We start from the raw sequence: 19,520 nt of genomic DNA on the forward strand, positions 1-19,520 counted from the left end.
TTGGTTACTGTGCTGTAGGAGAAATTTCAGTGGCATAGTGCTGTGTTTGTTAATATGTTGCCTAGACTTGTATATGTTCTATAGAAAAACATTAAAAACTTACCACTTTAAATCTTTTATGGTAAGAGGTAAGGCATTAATAAATGCAAAGGTAAATACTTCAGTAGATCATGCTGTGTTTCTTATTAACATATCCTACGCTGGGATGATGGCAGTATTATTTACATGACTTGTAACTATATCACATAGTTCAAGAGGCATTTAGTATCTATGGAAATGGTTTGCCTACTCAGTAGAATTAGAAGTAATAGGATTGGGAGGAATATTGACATTTCAGCCTAAAAGATTAAACAAAGAATATAGAGCTCAGAATATGTGCCGTTTGGCCTGTTAATCAAATATGCTTCCTTTTCCTGGCATTTCTATGTGTATCTAGCACTTTGAAAATACACAAAGGCTCAATAGGAGGGAAGAAGAGGGACATCTAAATACCACCAGAACCAGTTCCAGAAGGGACTGATAAAAAAGATTATTGACTACTACCTAAAGCTGTGAAAATTGAGTAAGGTTCTCTGGCGATCTAGTGGTTAAGACTGCACTTCCACTGCAGGGGGCATGGGTTCAGTCCCTGGTCAAGGAACTAAGGTCTTAGAAGCCATGTGGTGCAACGAAAAAGCAACATGTTTCATATATATGTATATATATGTATGAAATATATATATATATATTTATAAATATATATCTATATATATGGAGAGAGAAAGAGAAAGGCCTTACTATGTCATTTGTCAGCTTCCCTGGTAGCTCAGCTGGTAAAGAATCCGCCTGTAATGCAGGAGACCCCGGTTCGATTCCTGGGTCAGGAAGATCCTCTGGAGAAGGGATAGGTTACCACTCCAGTATTCCTGGGCTTCCCTCATGGCTCAGTCAGTAAAGAATCCACCTGCAATGTGGGTGACCTGGGTTTGATCCCTGGGTTGGGAAGATCCCCTGGAGGTGGGCATGGCACCCCACTCCAGTATTCTTGCCTGGAGAATCCCCATGGACAGAGAAGCCTGGCAGGCTGCAGTCGATGGGGTCACAAAGAGTCAGACACGACTGAGAGACTAGGCACACAAGAATACTATACTAGGCAAAGCTTCTGTTACTGTCATACACATCCTCATATCTCTAATGCTAGGTGAGTGTTTACTCAGTATTTCAAGTTCCTGAGTTCTTTGTGTCATTACTTGAAACATCATTTATAATCTTTGAATCATGACATAATTAACAGTAAGTTGATTGTAATACTATCTTAGAATCTTAATCTATTTTTATTGCTACCTAGTCTTCATTTTCAGTAAGAGTTTGCCTTAAGTAATTGTTCTGCCATTCAGTGATTTTTATTTAATTTATAAGCCATGACTACAATCTAGTTTTAGAATACTTCTAGCACCTCAAAAGTTCCCGTGTATATTTGTAGCTAATTTCTGCTCCTGCTGCCAATTATAGACAACTATTGGTCAGCTTTCTGTCTAGAATTTACTTCCTTTGGATATTTCACATAAAGGGAGTTACACAAAATTGCAATTATTTTTTTCTTTTATTTGATGTTTTTGGGTTTCATTCATATTGTATAAATTAGTAGTTTGTTCCTTTTTATTACTGAATAGTATTCCAGTTGGGTGACACATTTTGTTTATTCATCAATTGATAGACGTTTGAGTTTCCACCTTTTCACTTTTATGACTAATGCTGCTGTAAACATCCATATACGCATATATTTTCATTTTTCTTGAGTAAATCCTTAGGAGTGGAATGGCTGGGTTGTATGGTATGTTTATGGCTAATACCCACAATGAATGGGGATTCCAGTTTCTTCACAGTCTCACCGTTGTATATATTTTCTTGTCTTATTATAGCCATCCTAGTGTTTGTTGTATAGTGGTAGCTCACTTTTTAAAATTTCCCTAATGACTATTGTGTTGAGTATTTTCATGTGCTTATTGTTATTCATGGATATATTTGATGAAATGTCTCATGTAAATCCTTTTCTTAATTTTCATTGTATCTTATTACTGAGTTCTGAGAGTTATTTATATATTTTGCCTGTTAAGTCCTTTACCAGACATGATTTGTGATTATTTTCTCCTAGTCTGGGACTTATCTTTTCATTTTCTTTTGAAGAGTAAAAAATATTTTATTTTTATGAAATCCTAGTAAGGTTTTTTACATATTGTGTTCAGTTAAATAATCAAAATTTTTTTCTAGTAGGTGATACATTTATATAGTTCCAAAATCCAAAAGTATATAAAAGAATTTAGTGAAAAGTCTCTATCTCAACTCCTATACATAAAACCCTGACTCGGTTCCCCTCTCCAGAGACACAACCAGTGTTGCCATCTTCCTGTAAATCCTCACAGGGATAGTTAAAGTTTTTATTTTTTGAACTCAAGTTGTAGAAATTTGGACTGGGATAGTCCTAGTAACTTTAGGAATAATCTTACCATTGCAGTTCATTTTCTCCATACTGTAAGAGTGTGTTTGTGTGTGTGTTTTAATCTATTTAATGTCTGTTTTGCCAAATTCTTAAAGATTTGGGCATATAGACTAGTTTTCCCATTTGAAGTTACGAGATTAATCATTTTTATTGCTGACAGAGATGGGACCCATAGGCTGCCCCCACTGCAAGCATTTGCCTTCAGTTACTCACTTCTCTGCACTCTATTTTTCTCTCTTTTTGAGTACTTTATAGTATTTTAATTAAAAAATGATTTCATCAATTAAGAATAAATTGAAATCACACCAGTCAGAATGGCCATCCCCCAAAAGTCTACAAACAATAAATGCTGGAGAGGGTGTGGAGTGTTTTGCACTGTTGGGGGGAATGTAAATTCATATAGCCATTATGGAAGACAGTATGGAAATTCTTTCAAAAACTAGGAATAAAACCACCAGATGACCTAGCAATCCCACTAGTAGGCATATACCCTGAGGAAATCAAGATTGAAAAAGACACATGTACCCCAGTGTTCATTGCAGCTCTATTTATGATAGCTAGAACATGGAAGCAACCTGGATGGCCATTGACAGATGAGTGGATAGAGAAGCTGTGGTACATAGATACAATGGAATATTACTCAACCATAAAAAGGAATGCATTTGAGTCAGTTCTGATGTGGTAGGTGAACCTAGAGCCTATTATACAGAATGAAGGAAGTCAGAAAGAGAAAAGCACATATCATGTACTAGCCATATATATGGATTCTAGAAAGATAGTACTGATGAAATTATTTGCAGGACAGCAGTGGAAACACAGACATAGAGAACAGACTTATAGCCACAGGGGTGGGGGAGGAAGAAGAGGGCGGGATGTATGGAGAAAGTAACATGCAGACTTACATTCAGTTCAGTTCAGTTCAGTCGCTCAGTCGTGTCCAACTCTTTGTGACCCTGTGAACCACAGCACGCCAGGCCTCCCTGTCCATCACCAACTACCAGAGTTCACTCAAACCCATGTCCATTGAGTCGGTGATGCCATCCAACCATCTCATCCTCTGTCCTCTGCCCTCAATCTTTCCAGCATCAGGGTCTTTTCCAGTGAGTCAGCTCTTCACATCAGGTGGCCAAAGTATTGGAGTTTCGGCTTCAACATCAGTCTTTCCAATGAACACCCAGGACTGATCTCCTTTAGGATGGACTGGTTGGATCTCCTTGCAGTCCAAGGGACTCTTAAGAGTCTTCTCCAACACAGTTCAAAAGCATCAATTCTGCGCTCAGCTTTCTTTGTAGTCCAACTCTCACATCTGTACATGACCACTGGAAAAACCATAGCCTTGACTAGATGGACCTTTGTTGCCAAAGTAATGTCTCTGCTTTTTAATATGCTGTCTAGGTTGGTCATAACTTTCCTTCCAAGGAGTAAGCATCTTTTAATTTCATGGCTGCAGTCACTATCTACAGTGATTTTGGAGCCCCCCAAAATAAAATCTGACACTGTTTCCACTGTTTCCCCATCTGTTTGCCATGAAGTGATGGGATCAGATGACTTACATTACCATATGTAAATTAGATAGCCAATGGGAGTTTGCTGTATGACTCAGGGAACTCAGACCGGGACTCTGTAACAACCTAGAGGGATGGGATGGGGAGCGAGATGGGAAGGAGATTCAAGAGGGAGGGGACATATGTATACCTATGGCTGACTCATATTGATGTTTGGCAGAAACAACACAATTCTGTAAAGCAATTATCCTTCAATTAAAAAATGCTATGCTAAGTCACTTCAGTCGTGTCGGACTCTGTGCGACCCCATAGACAGCAGCTCACCAGGCTCCCCCATCCCTGGGATTCTCCAGGAAAGAACACTGGAGTGGGTTGCCATTTCCTTCTCCAATGCGTGAAAGTGAAAAGTGAAAGTGAAGTCGCTCAGTCGTGTCCGACTCTAGCGACCCCATGGACTGCAGCCCACCAGACTCCTCCGTCCATGGGATTTTCCAGGCAAGAGTACTGGAGTGGGGTGCCATTGCCTTCTCCGCAATTAAAAAAATAAATAAATTTAAAATTGTTGAAAAAATGAAATTTAAGCTAAAGCTTAGTATTGAAATGGCTATCTTATTGTACTTCCCTTAAATTTTTTTGACAGTCTACTTTCCAAAACATTGTGTCATGTAAATATATTTCTTTATAAGATCTTTGACTGTTGAGTGAGAACATCATAATGAGACTCAAGATCTGAAAACTGTTGTACTGTAAGGTGCACAATGGACAGCACAGTTATCAGCAAATCCATAGAAAGACGGAAGAAACTTAATGGAGGGAGAGCAGGAGAAATTGATTGGATGTTAATTTTGTATTTGACATCTTTAAAGAATTGTGTAAATGTTGGAACTTAAAGTTATTTTAGTTCATTCTCCTAGTTTTTTAGATGATTGGTCCAAGGTTTCTTAGCTGCTTCATTGTAGAACTAGGTTTGGAAGTCAAGTCTCCATCTCCTGGTCCATTGGTTTTTCCACTTTACTGTGCTGCCATTTATTTTCATTTTCACCTTTCCACTTTTTTGTATACTTTAAAATAACATTCTGAAATCTTTACTCTCTCTTAACTCTTTTTGGTTTGTGTTTAGTACCTAATCTGGCCTGCATGCATGGCCCGTACTCTCTTTTACCCCTGGTATGATCTTAGGGACTTGAGCTTCTGTTGTTATTGTAGTGTTCCTGTGTATAATTCTGGCTATTCTTTTTGTTGGATATGAAGATGATGTCTGTGACATTCAGCATGTAGATGAAAAGCAGTCATATGCTTTGAGCCGACATGTTCTGTCAGAACACACCTTCGTGTTTTTTCTTCATTCCCACACCCAGATCACAGCACAGACAAGTTATTGTCATCCCACACCAGAATGGCACATACATTTGTGAGGCTTTTTTATTTATTTAAACACTATTCTCTCCTAAATTTCTAACCTGCCCTACCTACCCATCCATTCTTAAGGAATACACAAGATGACCCCCCCCCTTTTTTTAAGAGAGGGCAGTAAGGTAGACACTCACAACTTTAATCCACAAACTTGCCTCTTAGGTGAATATCTTTGTGTGACAGACTTCTTCCCAAACTCTTGCATGCTGTGTCAATCAGGGACCATACACACACTTCACTGAAATGCTATAAATAGTACCTCTACTTTTGAGGTCCTCTTGATGGCACCTTTCATTCCAGGAGGAGGCCGTGTTTCTCACACCAATATCTTATCTTTGAAAAAACTCTTATTTGCCTCTTCCATTTGTCACCTCTTTGGAAAATAGCTGTCATTTCAGGATCTATGGGAAGTATTCAAAACATCAAGTCATTCTTTCAGTAAAGAACTGTTTACTGTCTGGTTTAGCACCTGTAATATTGTCAGCCAAGAAGCATTTTGAAACACCTGCACCCAACTTAAGTTGAAAGCGAAAGACTGAAAGATTGGGTGTGTGCGGATAAGAACTCGCTGTCATCACATGATTAAAAGAGAAAGTGCTTATAAAAGTTATGTGGCAGCATTGTCTATTGCTCCTTATGACAGGTGATTCATGCATGAAGGAATTTTGCCTTGTTTCATCATATGAAGGTAGAATGTACTAATACTCATGAAGACATACTTTAGGTCTTTTTTCTTATAATTAATGATGAGCTGCTTTATGTGATTCTTTTTTTGTTGTTTCTCAAGTGGCTTGAGAAGTTAGCCAGGGTAACAGGAAATAACCAAAGGTGAACTCAGGTAAATTTTTTCTGTGATGTCAGCAATAGTTAAAATGACTTAGAAACCTAAGCTTCTATAGCAGACTTGAAGTGAAGTATTTCTTTGTCCATTAGAAACAATATAACCAAATTTTTTTTAAATCTAAAAATCCTAACTTGTATTCTTTTAAGAATACAAAAAACTTACAGGCTTTGCCCAAATATATTTTATTTCCCAGTTGTCTAATGTAATGCATAAAAACCTAGTAAGTTAGGATTATGAAAATAAAACAGTGTCCATTCTTGCTTTGTTGTTGTTGTATATTTTTATTTATTTATTTTTGATTGAAGGATAATTGTTTTACAGTGTTCTATTGGTTTCTACCAGACATCAACATGAATCAGTCATAGGTTTACCCACGTCCCCTCCCGCTTGAACATCCCTCACCTCCCTCCCCTTCCCAACTCTCTAGGTTGTTATGGAGCCCTGGTTTGAGCTTCTTGAGTCATACAGCAAATTCTTATTGGCTGTCTATTTTAGTCTTCTGTAGCAGTTGGACTGTTGTGAGCCTGAATTTATATTTGACATTGTACAACTGGAGTGTATGTTAAGAGAAAGGCTTACATTTGATAGAAGATGAGTTAAGGTTCCCAGCATCGCTCTTACCAGCAAGTGCAGTCTTCTTGCTGCTTGCCTTTTTCCATTTCTGCCCTGCTTCCCAGGATTTTATTTACTCTTTGAGCCCCTTCCCAACTTCCATTGAACTTTTGGGTTCACTTTGATGTTGTAGCTTTCAGTATTCATCAGTCAATTTCTTCACATCATATTGTCTTCTGACACTGGCATTACTCAGATGTGTAAGATAGCATCCCTGCTTTTAAGAAACTAGTCCAGTTGGAGTGGACTGAAAGTGATATGTATAGGAATGGAGATATGCAAAGGATATTAGGAATATTATCTTATCCATTCTGTAGTGGATAATAAAGACTGAGCCAGGTCTTAAAAGATGAGCAGAAATTGTTGCAAAGGAGGGACCAGGCCACACATACCACATGACCACTGAAGTAGAATCCTTCACCCAGGGGCAGGCTGCTGAGGGGTAATGTCTACTCTGAAATGCTGATTTAAAATGTCCCTACTTTATTTTGCTGAAAGACTCGCTTTGTTTTTGTACTTGTCTCCTGTAAAAGTACAGAAGATTTTTTAGTGAGGTCAGAGATGTGGGAGAAAGCGTTGATGAACTAAGTGACTAAGATTGATCTTTTATTTGCTTGCTTAGGACATTAGAAGATAATTTTAACAACTGAGGCTAGGGTGTCACAATACCCCATCTAGGTCATCTAACTTGAAAATTACAGTGTTTTGTTTTTGACATGCTTTATGAGAAACCACAGAATAGTTTCTATAAAATTAAGAAAAGATGGTGTATTCATGTTCTTTCTCCTTAGCTCTGTAGCATATGATTAAATTGTTTATAAAGTGAATTAACTCTTTGTTTGTAATCACTTTTTTCATACCTAAAGCCATTAGAAAAAAGAAACATCCAAGCCTCACAGTATTCATCTGAGGCAGACCCTTCAGTTTGAAGTTTGAACTTCAAATTGGTACTTTTGTCAGCATGGTGACATTGACTGCCCAAAGAGGTGGCATTTCAGACTTGCCAGTTCATGCCACACAAACAGAAAACCTTCAGACTTCATCAGGATGAGGGTTTAGAAGTAAGAATAATAATCATTTTTGAGTTTCAGTAATTCTTTCTATTTTATAGAGTACGAACCATTAAAAAAAAGAAAAACCTACTGCTAAATGATTTTCTAAATCAGACAGTGTGAAGGTACAAAAGGATACTGGGATGAAGACAGATTTTAAATGAGTGAAGAAAGAATTACAAGTAAACTGTGGAAGGCCCATTTGTAACCTTACTAAGGCTCACCGTGAGCCTGCCGTGTGGGAATGGTCACTGAACTGCAGTCTCCGCCTAACACTGCCTGCTCTTCACTGTTTTCTCTCTCGGGATTTAAAAGAAATGATACAGTGTCACACACAGTGGTAATACAAGAAGTTCTACGAACATAGCCCTCATTAACAAAGACGTACTATATTTAATTTTGGACAGAAGAAACTTATGATACTTATTTTAACCTCGGTAATTTTCTTGAATTCGTCATCATGCCAGCGAATTCTAAACTGAATCAGACTCTCTTCTTCATTGTGTCATTCTCCCTCCATGTCTGTGGTTTGTCCCAATATGTACCATGAACTGATTTTGGTAGTACAAAATCTGTTAATGACTCAGTCCGTTGACATATGTCTTTTCTAAAATCAAAGAAATAATTAATTGCTTATTTTCATTATTCTCAATTAGCAAAGATAGGATTACTGGGCCTGTCAGGAGAGGCTTCTGATTTCCTTTATCTAGATCCTGAGACGTTAAATGAATTAACCTGACTTTTTCAAAAGTGGGAACAGATACTTGCACAGTTTGGGGAGGGAGGAGGGTTCAGGATGGGGAGCACATGTATACCTCTGATGGATTCATTTTGATATTTGCAAAACTAATACAATTATGTAAAGTTTTAAAAATAAAATAAAATTAAAAAAAAATAAAATGATATCTATTTGCCATTAAAAAAAAAATTTCATCTTTAGCACTAGAAAACAGAATTTCTTTAACAAAATAATAGCACATACAGGAGATTAAAAGCAAGTCATCTCTTTGTTAAAGCAAGTCCTGTGAGACCTTAATCTGACCATACATAAACAGCATGATTATTGCCTATATTTTAAATAAAACAATTAGTTCTGAACTATTCTGTAATTCATACCTGACATATATTAATAGGCCCTATTACACTCAACTAGAATTACTGGATCCTTTTATGAAAGCAAATCAAAAACATTTGAGCTATATTTTCAAAGTTGTATTTTGGTTTTGGGGTGGGGGTTTGAAATGAGCAAGTTTAAGTTTGTAACTTATACCACACTTTTATCTTATTAAGAGACATTTAATCAGTTTATTTAAATGATCTTAAAGTCACTTAATACAGTGTTCTTTTTAAATAATAGCTGATTTGGGGGGGTTTAAATTTGCTTTATTACTTCCTCAAAAATATAAAGGTTATAAGCAGGGCAATGAAAGAATTATCATAGACATGTTTTGAAAATCTTATACAATATGTTAAGAATCAAAGCTCTGGCAATATTTTGGACAGACATAATTAACATATATATAAATTTATGCATGGAAAAAGATGTGTGATCTATATTAACTGTGATATGTTCATTAAAACCTGTACTACCACGTGAGTATAGATCCGGAAGAAGTTAATGTAAGTATTTTTAAATGGGTTTGTATTTCTCTGATAAACAGCACTTTCCTTCTGTTTGTGATCATAGGATAAAAGCTCTGTAAGCTTGTATATGTTCATTTTTACTGCTACATCATGTAGTGTGCTCTTAAGATTGAGATCTCATTCCCCAGGAAGCATTTCTGTCTAAGATTAATTGCCCTTTTAAAATCAGCGTTTGATGTATTCCTTTGGCTATATCCTGGCTTGGTTTAACCCTCTTTGACCTGACCTCACTGACTATTACCGCTGAGGCTGAGTCAGAATCCTTCAGCATGATGTATGCATTTCAGATTTCAGCCTGTGGTTTTTCATGTCAATGGATTCAATTAGTTAGTGTTTTACTAATGAACGTATCAGAGGTTAAAGAATTTGTCAGACAGAACAAAATTGTTCAGAACAGTGGCAGCTAAAAAGCTCATCTCTGTTTTTCAGAATGATCAAGTATTTTTCAGAAGTTTTACCTTTCAGCATCACACACATTTCCAAGCTAGCAAACTGAGGCATTTTCTGCTGAACTATAAAATATATATGTGAAGCCACAGATCTAAACACAGTGTTTACAATCTCTGGTCTTAAATTTCTGTTACTCCATATTCATAAGTGTGAACTAAAAAACAAGTTACTAATCTGAAATTTTCTGATTAAAAGCACTTTCCCTTAAAAGATACATCATCCATTTCTCTAGCTTCCTTTAAATTCAGAAGTTTCACATATTTAGTTACACATATTAACAGTAAGAGTGAAACTCATGCATCTTTCTAGAATCTCACATAACCTGTTTTTAAAGACATTTAGGTCATATTCCTTGTTGATAATTGGCTTAAAAGTAATGGCTAAAAACCAGATTGGGTGGGGAAGGCTGTGAGCCATTGCTGATTTGCTTTGCATGCGTGCTCAGTTGTGTCTGACTGTGACCCCGTGGACTGTAGCCCACCAGGCTTCTTTGTCCATGGAGTTTTCCAGGCAAGAATACTGGAGTGGGTGGCCATTTCCTTCTCCAGGGGATCTTCCTGACTCAGGGATTGAACCCGTGGCTCTTGAATCTCCTGCATTAGCAGGCAGATTCTTTACCACTGAGCCACCTGGGAAGCCGGAGCCATTGCTAACAGAAATCTTTAAAAGGCAGATTCATCACCTACTCTTAAGTTCTCTAATAATGGTGTACTTTAGCTTGTGTAGCAAAGATTTTCGAAGGTTTTTTGTTTTCCCTCCTTGAATTTTTCATCTTCAAAATAAACTGAGAACCATATCTGAAGTTTATTAAGTAACTACCATAGTGCAGTAGGGCTCATTTGATTTATCCAGGCTGTGCTTTGCTGAATAAACACATAGAGAGCACTACTAGATTAATCCAGAGGGCTTAGAGTGCTTAAGGAATTTTTAAAATTTCATTTTGTTGTTTGCATAATGATTGAGTCTTTGGGTTTTTGTTGTTGCCATCTCTTTCTTTTTTTCCTTAACACGTTCATAAAATCTGTGCCACACTGCATAATAATGAGGCTGAGTAATGCAGAGTGGATATTAACACAAGGCCACATTCTCACAGCCCTTTGCATGCCGGTGACTTAATTGAATCCACAGTTTGTATATACCTTTTGGTATATCCCTCACTTTATTGAATACCTACTGTGTCCAGGCCCTGTGCTGAGTGCTTTATTTGGCTATCCCCTTTGATCCTCTATGCAACCCCAGAGATGAGAATTCTTTATCTACACTGTAGGAGGAGGAAACTGGGACTCGGAAGGTTGAGTGATTTGCCTGAGAATTCAGAACTAGTGTATTATGCTGATTTAAACTCAAAAAGAAATATTTTGCTTTTTAGCCATAAAAGACTCATGTACTAAAACTGGAAGACATGTTCCCAGTCCTCTGTTTTAGAACAGTGGTCTACAGACTGACCTATGGAGTTGAGTCTTATAATACTTGGGCTTATAAGTAAGATGAGTATAAGAAATGAAATTTTATTGTGATAGTCTCTTTATAGATATATGATCTCTTTAGATTTAACATCTAACTCTTAACGTGAATTTAATTACTATTCTCTCCAAAGAAAATGCTTGTCTCTGACATTTATTTGTCCTTTTCCTTAATTCACAAACTCCAAGTATTTATGAATGACTGTTCTTGTATTTACAACATGAATTAACAGTTTTTTTAATTGCTGTGTGGAGATTCTATAGAATAACGACATGTAGTCTTCAAAATTGTCAAGGTTAGAAAGCGCAAAGAAAGGCCAAGAGCCGTCCAAGTTAAAGGAGAGTACGGAGACCTGAAAATTAAATGCAATGTATGATTCCTGTACTGGATCCTAGACTGGAGAAAAAATAATTAGGATCGTTAATAACTTCTGAAGTGATTACTTAATAGTATAGTGTCAGTGTTAATATTTTAATTTTGATAACTGTGCTATGATTATATAAAAGGATATTTTTATTAGAAAGTATACACTGAAATAATTAAAGGTGAAGGACTCAGTGTTTCTAATTTACTCTCAAATGATTCAGAAATTAATTATATATACATAAAATGATAAAGCAAAGGGGGCAAAATGTAAGCAATTGATGACTCTGGGTGAAGAGAAAGTCCTTGTGCTGTTCTTGCAAATTTTCTCTAAGTTTGAAATTACATCCAAATAAAAAGTTACCCCTCAAAAGTGCCCTGTATGAGAGAATTTCATATGGAACGAGTTCACTTGATTACTGTGTCAAACGTTTGCCTACTTTAAAGCATCAGACTAACGTTTTTAAAAATCTGAGTGGGTGAGATGTGGAGTAACATTTTTCTCCTGAGTCATTTACTTTGTAGTGATATATTTTTTATTCCCAAGTATTAAATTCTAGATTCCCATTTTGAAACACAAAGATATATTTACCAAAAACATGATTTACTTTAGTAGCAGTATCATCAAGCGTTTCCTTTCTGTTAGGGGAAAAAGAATCTGCTAATTTTTTACTGCTTCGTTTTGCTAGTTCTGATATTGCCAAAATATGCTGTTGTGCTTGTTGTTATTTATGGTAACATGAATTTTGGTGATGGCATATGTACATCTTGGCTCATTCAGAAGCATTCTGACTTTTTTGTTGTTTTAATAACCAAAGCAGTCTTTTTCAGTCAAGCTCTTATTCTCCATAGCAGTGGTAACCACTAGACACTATTTTCAAAACATTATTTCTGATAGTGTATTTAACCAGCAGCAAAATGATCTAAGCCCTGAAGACATTTATTGTCAGGCACCATGCTAGGCACGAGCCTGCGGTGATACATAAGAGAGAAACTTTACTTCATAGTTCCAAGCGCACTACTGTCCCATTCTAATGTTTCTCGTGACAGTTATGTTATCAGAGGAAGTCAGAAAACCAGAAAGATAAATATACACAGGTGAAATATTTGGACAAAAGTAGGCGATGTCCAAATTACATATGTAAAATCTTAAGCTGTTGTGTTGAAGGATATGACAGTCCTGGACCACTTCCTTAGTTGTCCATGTTTAGTGATACTTTTACGTTCCAGATCAAAAGTGGTCTCAGTTTAAACCAGAGAATCAGTGCTGCCTCTTCAGGCTTCTGATAATGTGATTTGTTGGGTTTGTTTTACAGAGTGAATTGTGCTTATGTTCTCTAGCTCCTGCTGTACCGTTCTTAGACTCCTTGTGTCCTCTTCCGTGGCTCCGTGTGTTAGTCTTCTCCCTTTCAGACATGCTGTGCGTCATATTGTATTTGCTGGCACATTTACGTACTGGTACAGGCACAGTATTCTGGATATTCAGCTCTATTCCATACTATCCGAAGGTGACACTGCTTAAGGAAGAACTTTATAGATAAAGAACTTTTACTCTTAACACCACTGCTCTTTCATTTTTTTGACTCACTGCTAAGTAGGAGGAAGATTCTGAGAATATTAAGATATTTCAAAGAAATATATAATAAGACTATAAAGAGAACTGCACCGGAAATGTTTTTAAATATTCTAAGAAAGATTTAATACAGTAAAACCTTGGCAATCTAGAACTTACAAAGAATGAATCATTCCAGATAGCTGAGGGTTTATCCGATTTGAGTATCAACATTTTAAAATCTTCTCAAAGTACTAATACTGTGCTTTCTTTAGTATTCTGCGTATAGCTTAATCTTTTGGTTATAAATGATTCACATCATTATGAAAACCAATCATTGTATTAATACTGTGATCACAACTGTGTAAGAAGTATGTATAGATGCAGCAGAGCTCGGTGGACAAATCAAAACAATGAAAGCATTTTTTTTAGGTTAGTAGTATTTTGAGCCTTTTCCAGAATTGTTCTAAGCTATGACATTTTCTGGAGACATTTATTTGGAAATCTTTGGGGCTGATAGTATGTTTGTTAGGACTTTATTTTTAGCATTCTTTTAGCAATTCTCTGGTGGTTTTGTCTTCTCATTGTCAGTCTGTTGACTGTCACCTCCCAGGACTGTGCTGCCTCTAGCAGGAAGTTTAAATATTTCTTTAAAAGGGTCTCTTGTTTCAGGTGCCAGCCACACCATTATCACCATACATCACCAGCCCATTTTGCCTAGACATTAGAGCGCTAGGGATGCAAACGTCATTTTGAACAGAGAAGAAAGGGGAAAAATGGGGTATTTCCCTCTCATACAGTTCCATCAATTCCCTGTTTCCCTTGTTGTCTTCTGTGTCCATGAAGCTGAGAGATTTAGATGTTGCAGATTGAAGAGACTTAAGAGACAAACCAAGAATTGTGCTAAAGGAGTGATACAGTTTCTTAAAGGTTCTGTGTTTTGTTTTATTTTATTTTTTCCAAAAAAAAAGTTTTTTGTTTTTTTTTTTTTACTTTCTGTGTTTTTCTGTAGCAACCAAGCATGCTTCGTTTTCTTTAAAGACTGTCAGTGATTTATACCAAAATCATAAAAGACACAAAGCTAATCTTCAATTTTTAACAAAATTTGAACTTAGGAAAAAAGTGTGAATTGCAGCAACCTTTTAATTAATGAATGGACATCAACAAAAATCAATCAGAGTTCATGATTCTGAAACAGAAATCCCTGAGTCAGACTCCTAGTTCCTTTTCATTAAAATTTTAACCCTTCTAATAGTGTCTCTAAAATTTTCTCATGCATATTTGAACAGCTTTACTGAAAATTAACTTAGAACTCCCAACTGTTTCATTAAACATCTTCAACACTGATCTTAAAAAAAAACCTGATCTTATTTTTGATGACTTCTAGACACATTTCTGTTTTGTATGTTTTAAATATGTATTGACCTACTTCATATACCTGTCATTTTTAATTAGTACAGTTTTTTATGTATAACTAAAATAAATTTTGATCAGTGGGTACAATGGGCTGTTTTCTCCACTATGGTTTCATTAACGTCAATCTTAGGTAAGCACAGTAATTAAGAAAGAATGAATACTTTCACATATAGCAACAGAATTTTTATCAGAATTCATTGTAACCCTCAGGTTTCTGTTTTGGGTGATACATATTGCAACATTTGAACTTTCTCCATGTCCACATTTCCTGCTCAGGAAACAGACCAGGTTTTTAACCTGTTAAAGCAGTAAAATCCATTTGATTCACTGAGGATTCTCAAAGGCAGCAGATTATTCTTTTCTTCCAACTGTTTTGACTCATCGATTATTGTTGGATTTCTTTCTTGGAATAGATGGGGAAAAAAAGAACCAAGTAATGATTCATGGAATTGAACCAATGTTGGAAACACCTTTGCAGTGGCTGAGTGAACATCTGAGCTACCCGGATAATTTTCTTCATATTAGCATCATCCCGCAACCAACAGATTGAAGGATCAACCATTTTCCTGAATGGAATCGCCCTTAAATAGGATTTACCAGAGCATGTCACCCTTCTGCTTCAATCAGGTTTGGTGGAGGCACCCTGACCAGAAACACTGCTGCAAGCCAAACAGGAAAAAGATTCCATGTCAGATAAGGGCACTAGGGCTGGTCTTACTTTGCATCACCACTGCTTTACTCCACTGCCGTCATTAAACCTCAGCTGCGACATGAAAGACTTTACAGGACCACTGCAAGTCTTCTGTTTTCTTGTAAAATATAATGAAGCCGAAACCTTCGGCCTAAGAAGAAAATGGAAATATGTGCCACTCAATTTGTATTTCTGATTAACAAATAAACAAGGGTATTTCCTAAGGTGACCATGGTTGAACTTTAGCTCGAGGGAGTGGAAACATTGGTTTAATTTTCAAGAGAATTAGACTTAAGAAAGTAAAAGAGAAATTCTGTTATCAATAACTTTCAGTAATTTTTTGTAAAAGATCAAATTACAGTAAACCCATCTTTCCTTAATGAAAATTTCCTATGTTTACAGTCTGTCTACTGGTATGCAATCTTGTAACTTTGATAATGAACAGTGAGAGATTTTTAAATAAAGCCTCAAAATATGTTTTGTCATTTAATAACATACAATTTTGTCACTTTTCCAGTACTTTCTCACTCACCTACAGTAGATCACTGTTTTTATTCTGTGTGTTACCCTTCAGACTGGTCATCATTGGCATGAAATGGGTATTGGGCATAGGATAACTTGTCTCAGGAGCTGTCAGAATTTCTTGCTGCCAATTTTTAAATCTGTGTTCTTTACACTAAAAGTACTGAAATAATGTTACCATTTATCATTGCTGTTTTATCATTGTAAATCTGTCAAATCATAGTATCTTAAGCATCTGTATAATTTTGCATTTTGGGGGGAAAACCTATTCCTTTTCAAATTAGTGTTTTTCATTGACCTCAGGTCTAATATTTCACTGTGGTCCCTGGTAGCCTGTCTTTGAAGTATGAAGATTACCTAGTCTCCAGACTGCAGTAGCTTTTCCTTAATGTTACCAAAAATATTCAGAGGTTACTGGAGCTGTTACTCAAATAAGGAAATTTTTGCTGCACTTTATTACCATGCTGCTGGGTTTCTACCAGCTGAACATAACTTGTGCATTACACTTTGTTTCTTGTGAGCTAACTTGCCGTTCATATTGAATGTCAACCTAAGTATTCTAAAAGGCAGTATCATACAATAATGGTTTTAGATTCCAAAATAAAAATAAATATTTTTCTCATTAAAAAAAATAATACAAATGTTGAAGTGAGATCCTGCTAGTGCTCACTGCTTCCTTTTTCCTTTTGTGATATTTTTTCACTAATCAGTAGCAGACATTCACAGAATGAGACAAAGTTAGTCAAAGATCAAATATTCTGGAATGGAAAGTATAGATCTCAATCAAAAAGAAAAACATAGGGTAGCATTGTGATCAGAGAAAAATATAAGCGAGTAGCAAATAATTGGCTAATGTCAATAAAATGAAAAGTGCCATTTTAGTAAGGCAGAAAAAATAGTAATATTTGAGTTACTTAAGGATTAAAAAAAAACCCACTGACTTGTATTTTTTTTCAAAAGAAGTTGGTCTGAATATGATTGTTCACATTAAAAGTGTTTATTCATCTATTCAGTTTGGGGATTTTCCCCCTTGATGTTTTGACAGACTGATGTGGGCTTCAGTGAGCAAAAGGATCAAAATGCCAGGAGTGCTAAGCTGTGATGAAGATAAGTGTGGTAAGAGCAAGCAGTAAGCCATAGTAGTTTTCCACAGACAAGACCCATGTAAGGTCTCTGCAGGGGGTTCAAGTGAGCTACTGATCTTTACTTCCAGATCTGAAAGTAAATTTTACCATCCTTTTCTCATTTTTTTTTACTTACTTGTTCATCATTACACCAGCATCATAACTGTATTACTCTACTGTAGTCCCAGGTAAGTCAAGCCTCCATGATACCCAGAGAAAGAATAAAAACAGAAATTAGTGCTGGGCTTAAATATCTATTTTTGTTTCTTTTTATTTGAATATTTAAATTTTATGGTTTATTAAAAAATTCAATTAATTTTGTGTCTGTCTTTATTTCTAGAAGTTGGAAATGGAATTTATATAAATCAAATTACCTCTTGAGGGAATCATCATAGTTTCCTTTTCCTTGTTCCTGTTATAAAAGTTTCTTAAATAAAAGATAGGCATAAAGGAGATCATATGATCGAAAACTGAAGAGGGGCACAAATCTCAATATACTTGTTTAACTCATCCTTGGTACTGAGCATCCTAAGAAAATGAAAATATGTTCTTAAGTCACTGTCATTGTTTAACTAGGAAGGACTAAATTCAGCCTAAAAAAATGATTTCATCCTTCATAGTGTTGCTTTTAAGTTGGATGATCCAGGTTCATGGATAGAGTGGATTGATAAGGACTTTTATGTATCTGGAGACCCAAAATAGCCTGCGTATAGTTAAAACTGATCTATCAGTCTTTATAGAATGGTGATGTTTAGAACATAATTCCAGTCAGTCTGACGTGAACCCAGGAGTGAACTATTCCTGTTACACGTTCATCTCCCCATTCACTGGAAAACAGGTGGAAACTGATGGTTTGCTAAGAAAACAGTGTACAAGATTTGATATTGAGTGACATTAACATTTAATGATTATCTTTCTAGGATATCTTTATATATTATAGGCTATATAAGGTATGATATTTTATTTTCTTTCAATTTTCAGAAATGTGGTTTACATGGGTCATGCCAAAGAGTGATGTTCTCATATTTTACTTACCGTACTGTTGATATTTAGGTCTGAGGTAAGTTGTCCTTCCTTTTAGATGTGCCAACGCAGTTGAATAGAAGTATAGCGCCTTGGGGTTTGTTAGGGGAAAAACCAAGTATAACAGCATTTATAGTCCATTCAGTGCATGGTCAGTCACTGGAGTGGAATTAGTCAAAATACTTACCTATCTCTTGAGTTCCATCATCCACTCAAGTATTTTCTTAAATATAATTGTCTCTTGGTCTGGAAGTATTAAAAATTAACCTGCATGGCTGTTGGAGAGAAGGGGGTTATGCTGCTTTTCAAGTAATTTGGGATGAAATGATACTTTTGTAATAAAAATTCATTTACCAGATAGATTTATTTGACGAAAGAATCCTTTACATTCTCTTGTGTGAATTACAGATTTGATTCTCCACACTCATTGTGGCAAATGTAACACTACTTGGAATCTGGTAGTCTCAGCATAGGAAGCATAGAGTGAAAAGGGACTCTGTTTTTAGGTCCTTGAGGTGTTTCATTAAGTATTAAACATTTTAAACACTTAACTATTCTTGTTTACCATCAATGATGGTGATCTTGGAATGATCACCAATGAGATAAAGATAAATTTGAAGATTTAAAAATGTCAGCATGTTTTTGACATACCAGTTGATTCTCCTGAAAGTGATGAATTTGGCTTTCCCTCTATAGCTTCTCCACCCCCACGTCAGGAGAGTAAATAAAGCACAACCAGGCTTTTTCCTCTTTGTTTTCCATGATTGTTAGTGGAGTGTCTTGCACATACTTAGTGCTTTGCAGCTATGTATAAAAAATAAAAAAAACTAACAGGATTATTTAATGATACTTTAAAATTGGTGTTATATTTTCCTGTTAAAAATACCAGCTGTAAAAATAGAAAGGACCTTGTTGTTTAGAAATCAGTATACAAAGTGCAGTGGGTGCAGGTTTGCAGTACTGGTGAAGACTTGCTTACTCAAATTGGCGACTTTCAGTAGGAACCACTGTGGATCCGATCCTTGCGTCAGTCCACATTCATTTTAGTCTTAGTGTAGACCACAGCACAGATCTTCTGTTTCAACATCACTCTAATTTAAGCAGCCCCTAAAGCTGGAGCTATTCTCATCAAGCATCTGGAGGTATTTATTAATTCTGGCCTTTTCATAAATGAGTGGTGTGTGTCTTGCCTTTGCCTGTAGACCTTACTTCTGAAAATGTAACACATTTTTGGCAAGGGAAATGTGTTAGATCTGTGAGCAGGGCTCTTCACACTGAGCTAGACTCTTGGAACCATGTTTATGGAAAAGCTTTAAGAGAAATATTGGTGTTCAAGTAGAAGAGGTGTCTTCTTCATGTATTAGAA

At 36.1% G+C, this 19,520-nt stretch overlaps 1 protein-coding gene across 4 annotated transcripts in view; it reads left to right on the top strand.

The window, feature by feature from the left end:
• ATG5 (autophagy related 5) overlaps positions 1 to 19,520 on the top strand; it is a 145,162-nt gene that overhangs the window by 98,104 nt on the left and 27,538 nt on the right. The window contains exon 8 of one of the 4 annotated variants that reach the window (XM_070376530.1): positions 15,208 to 15,962. The exons of the other annotated variants lie outside the window; for them this stretch is intronic. Within the exon in view, the coding sequence (XP_070232631.1) occupies positions 15,208 to 15,344 (137 nt within the window). The 3' untranslated portion in view covers positions 15,345 to 15,962. Of the gene's footprint in view, positions 1 to 15,207; positions 15,963 to 19,520 lie in introns of those variants that run through there. 4 annotated transcript variants of the gene reach the window in all.

Source organism: Bos mutus, chromosome 9 (genome assembly GCF_027580195.1).
Source record: "Bos mutus isolate GX-2022 chromosome 9, NWIPB_WYAK_1.1, whole genome shotgun sequence".
NCBI lineage: Eukaryota > Metazoa > Chordata > Mammalia > Artiodactyla > Bovidae > Bos > Bos mutus.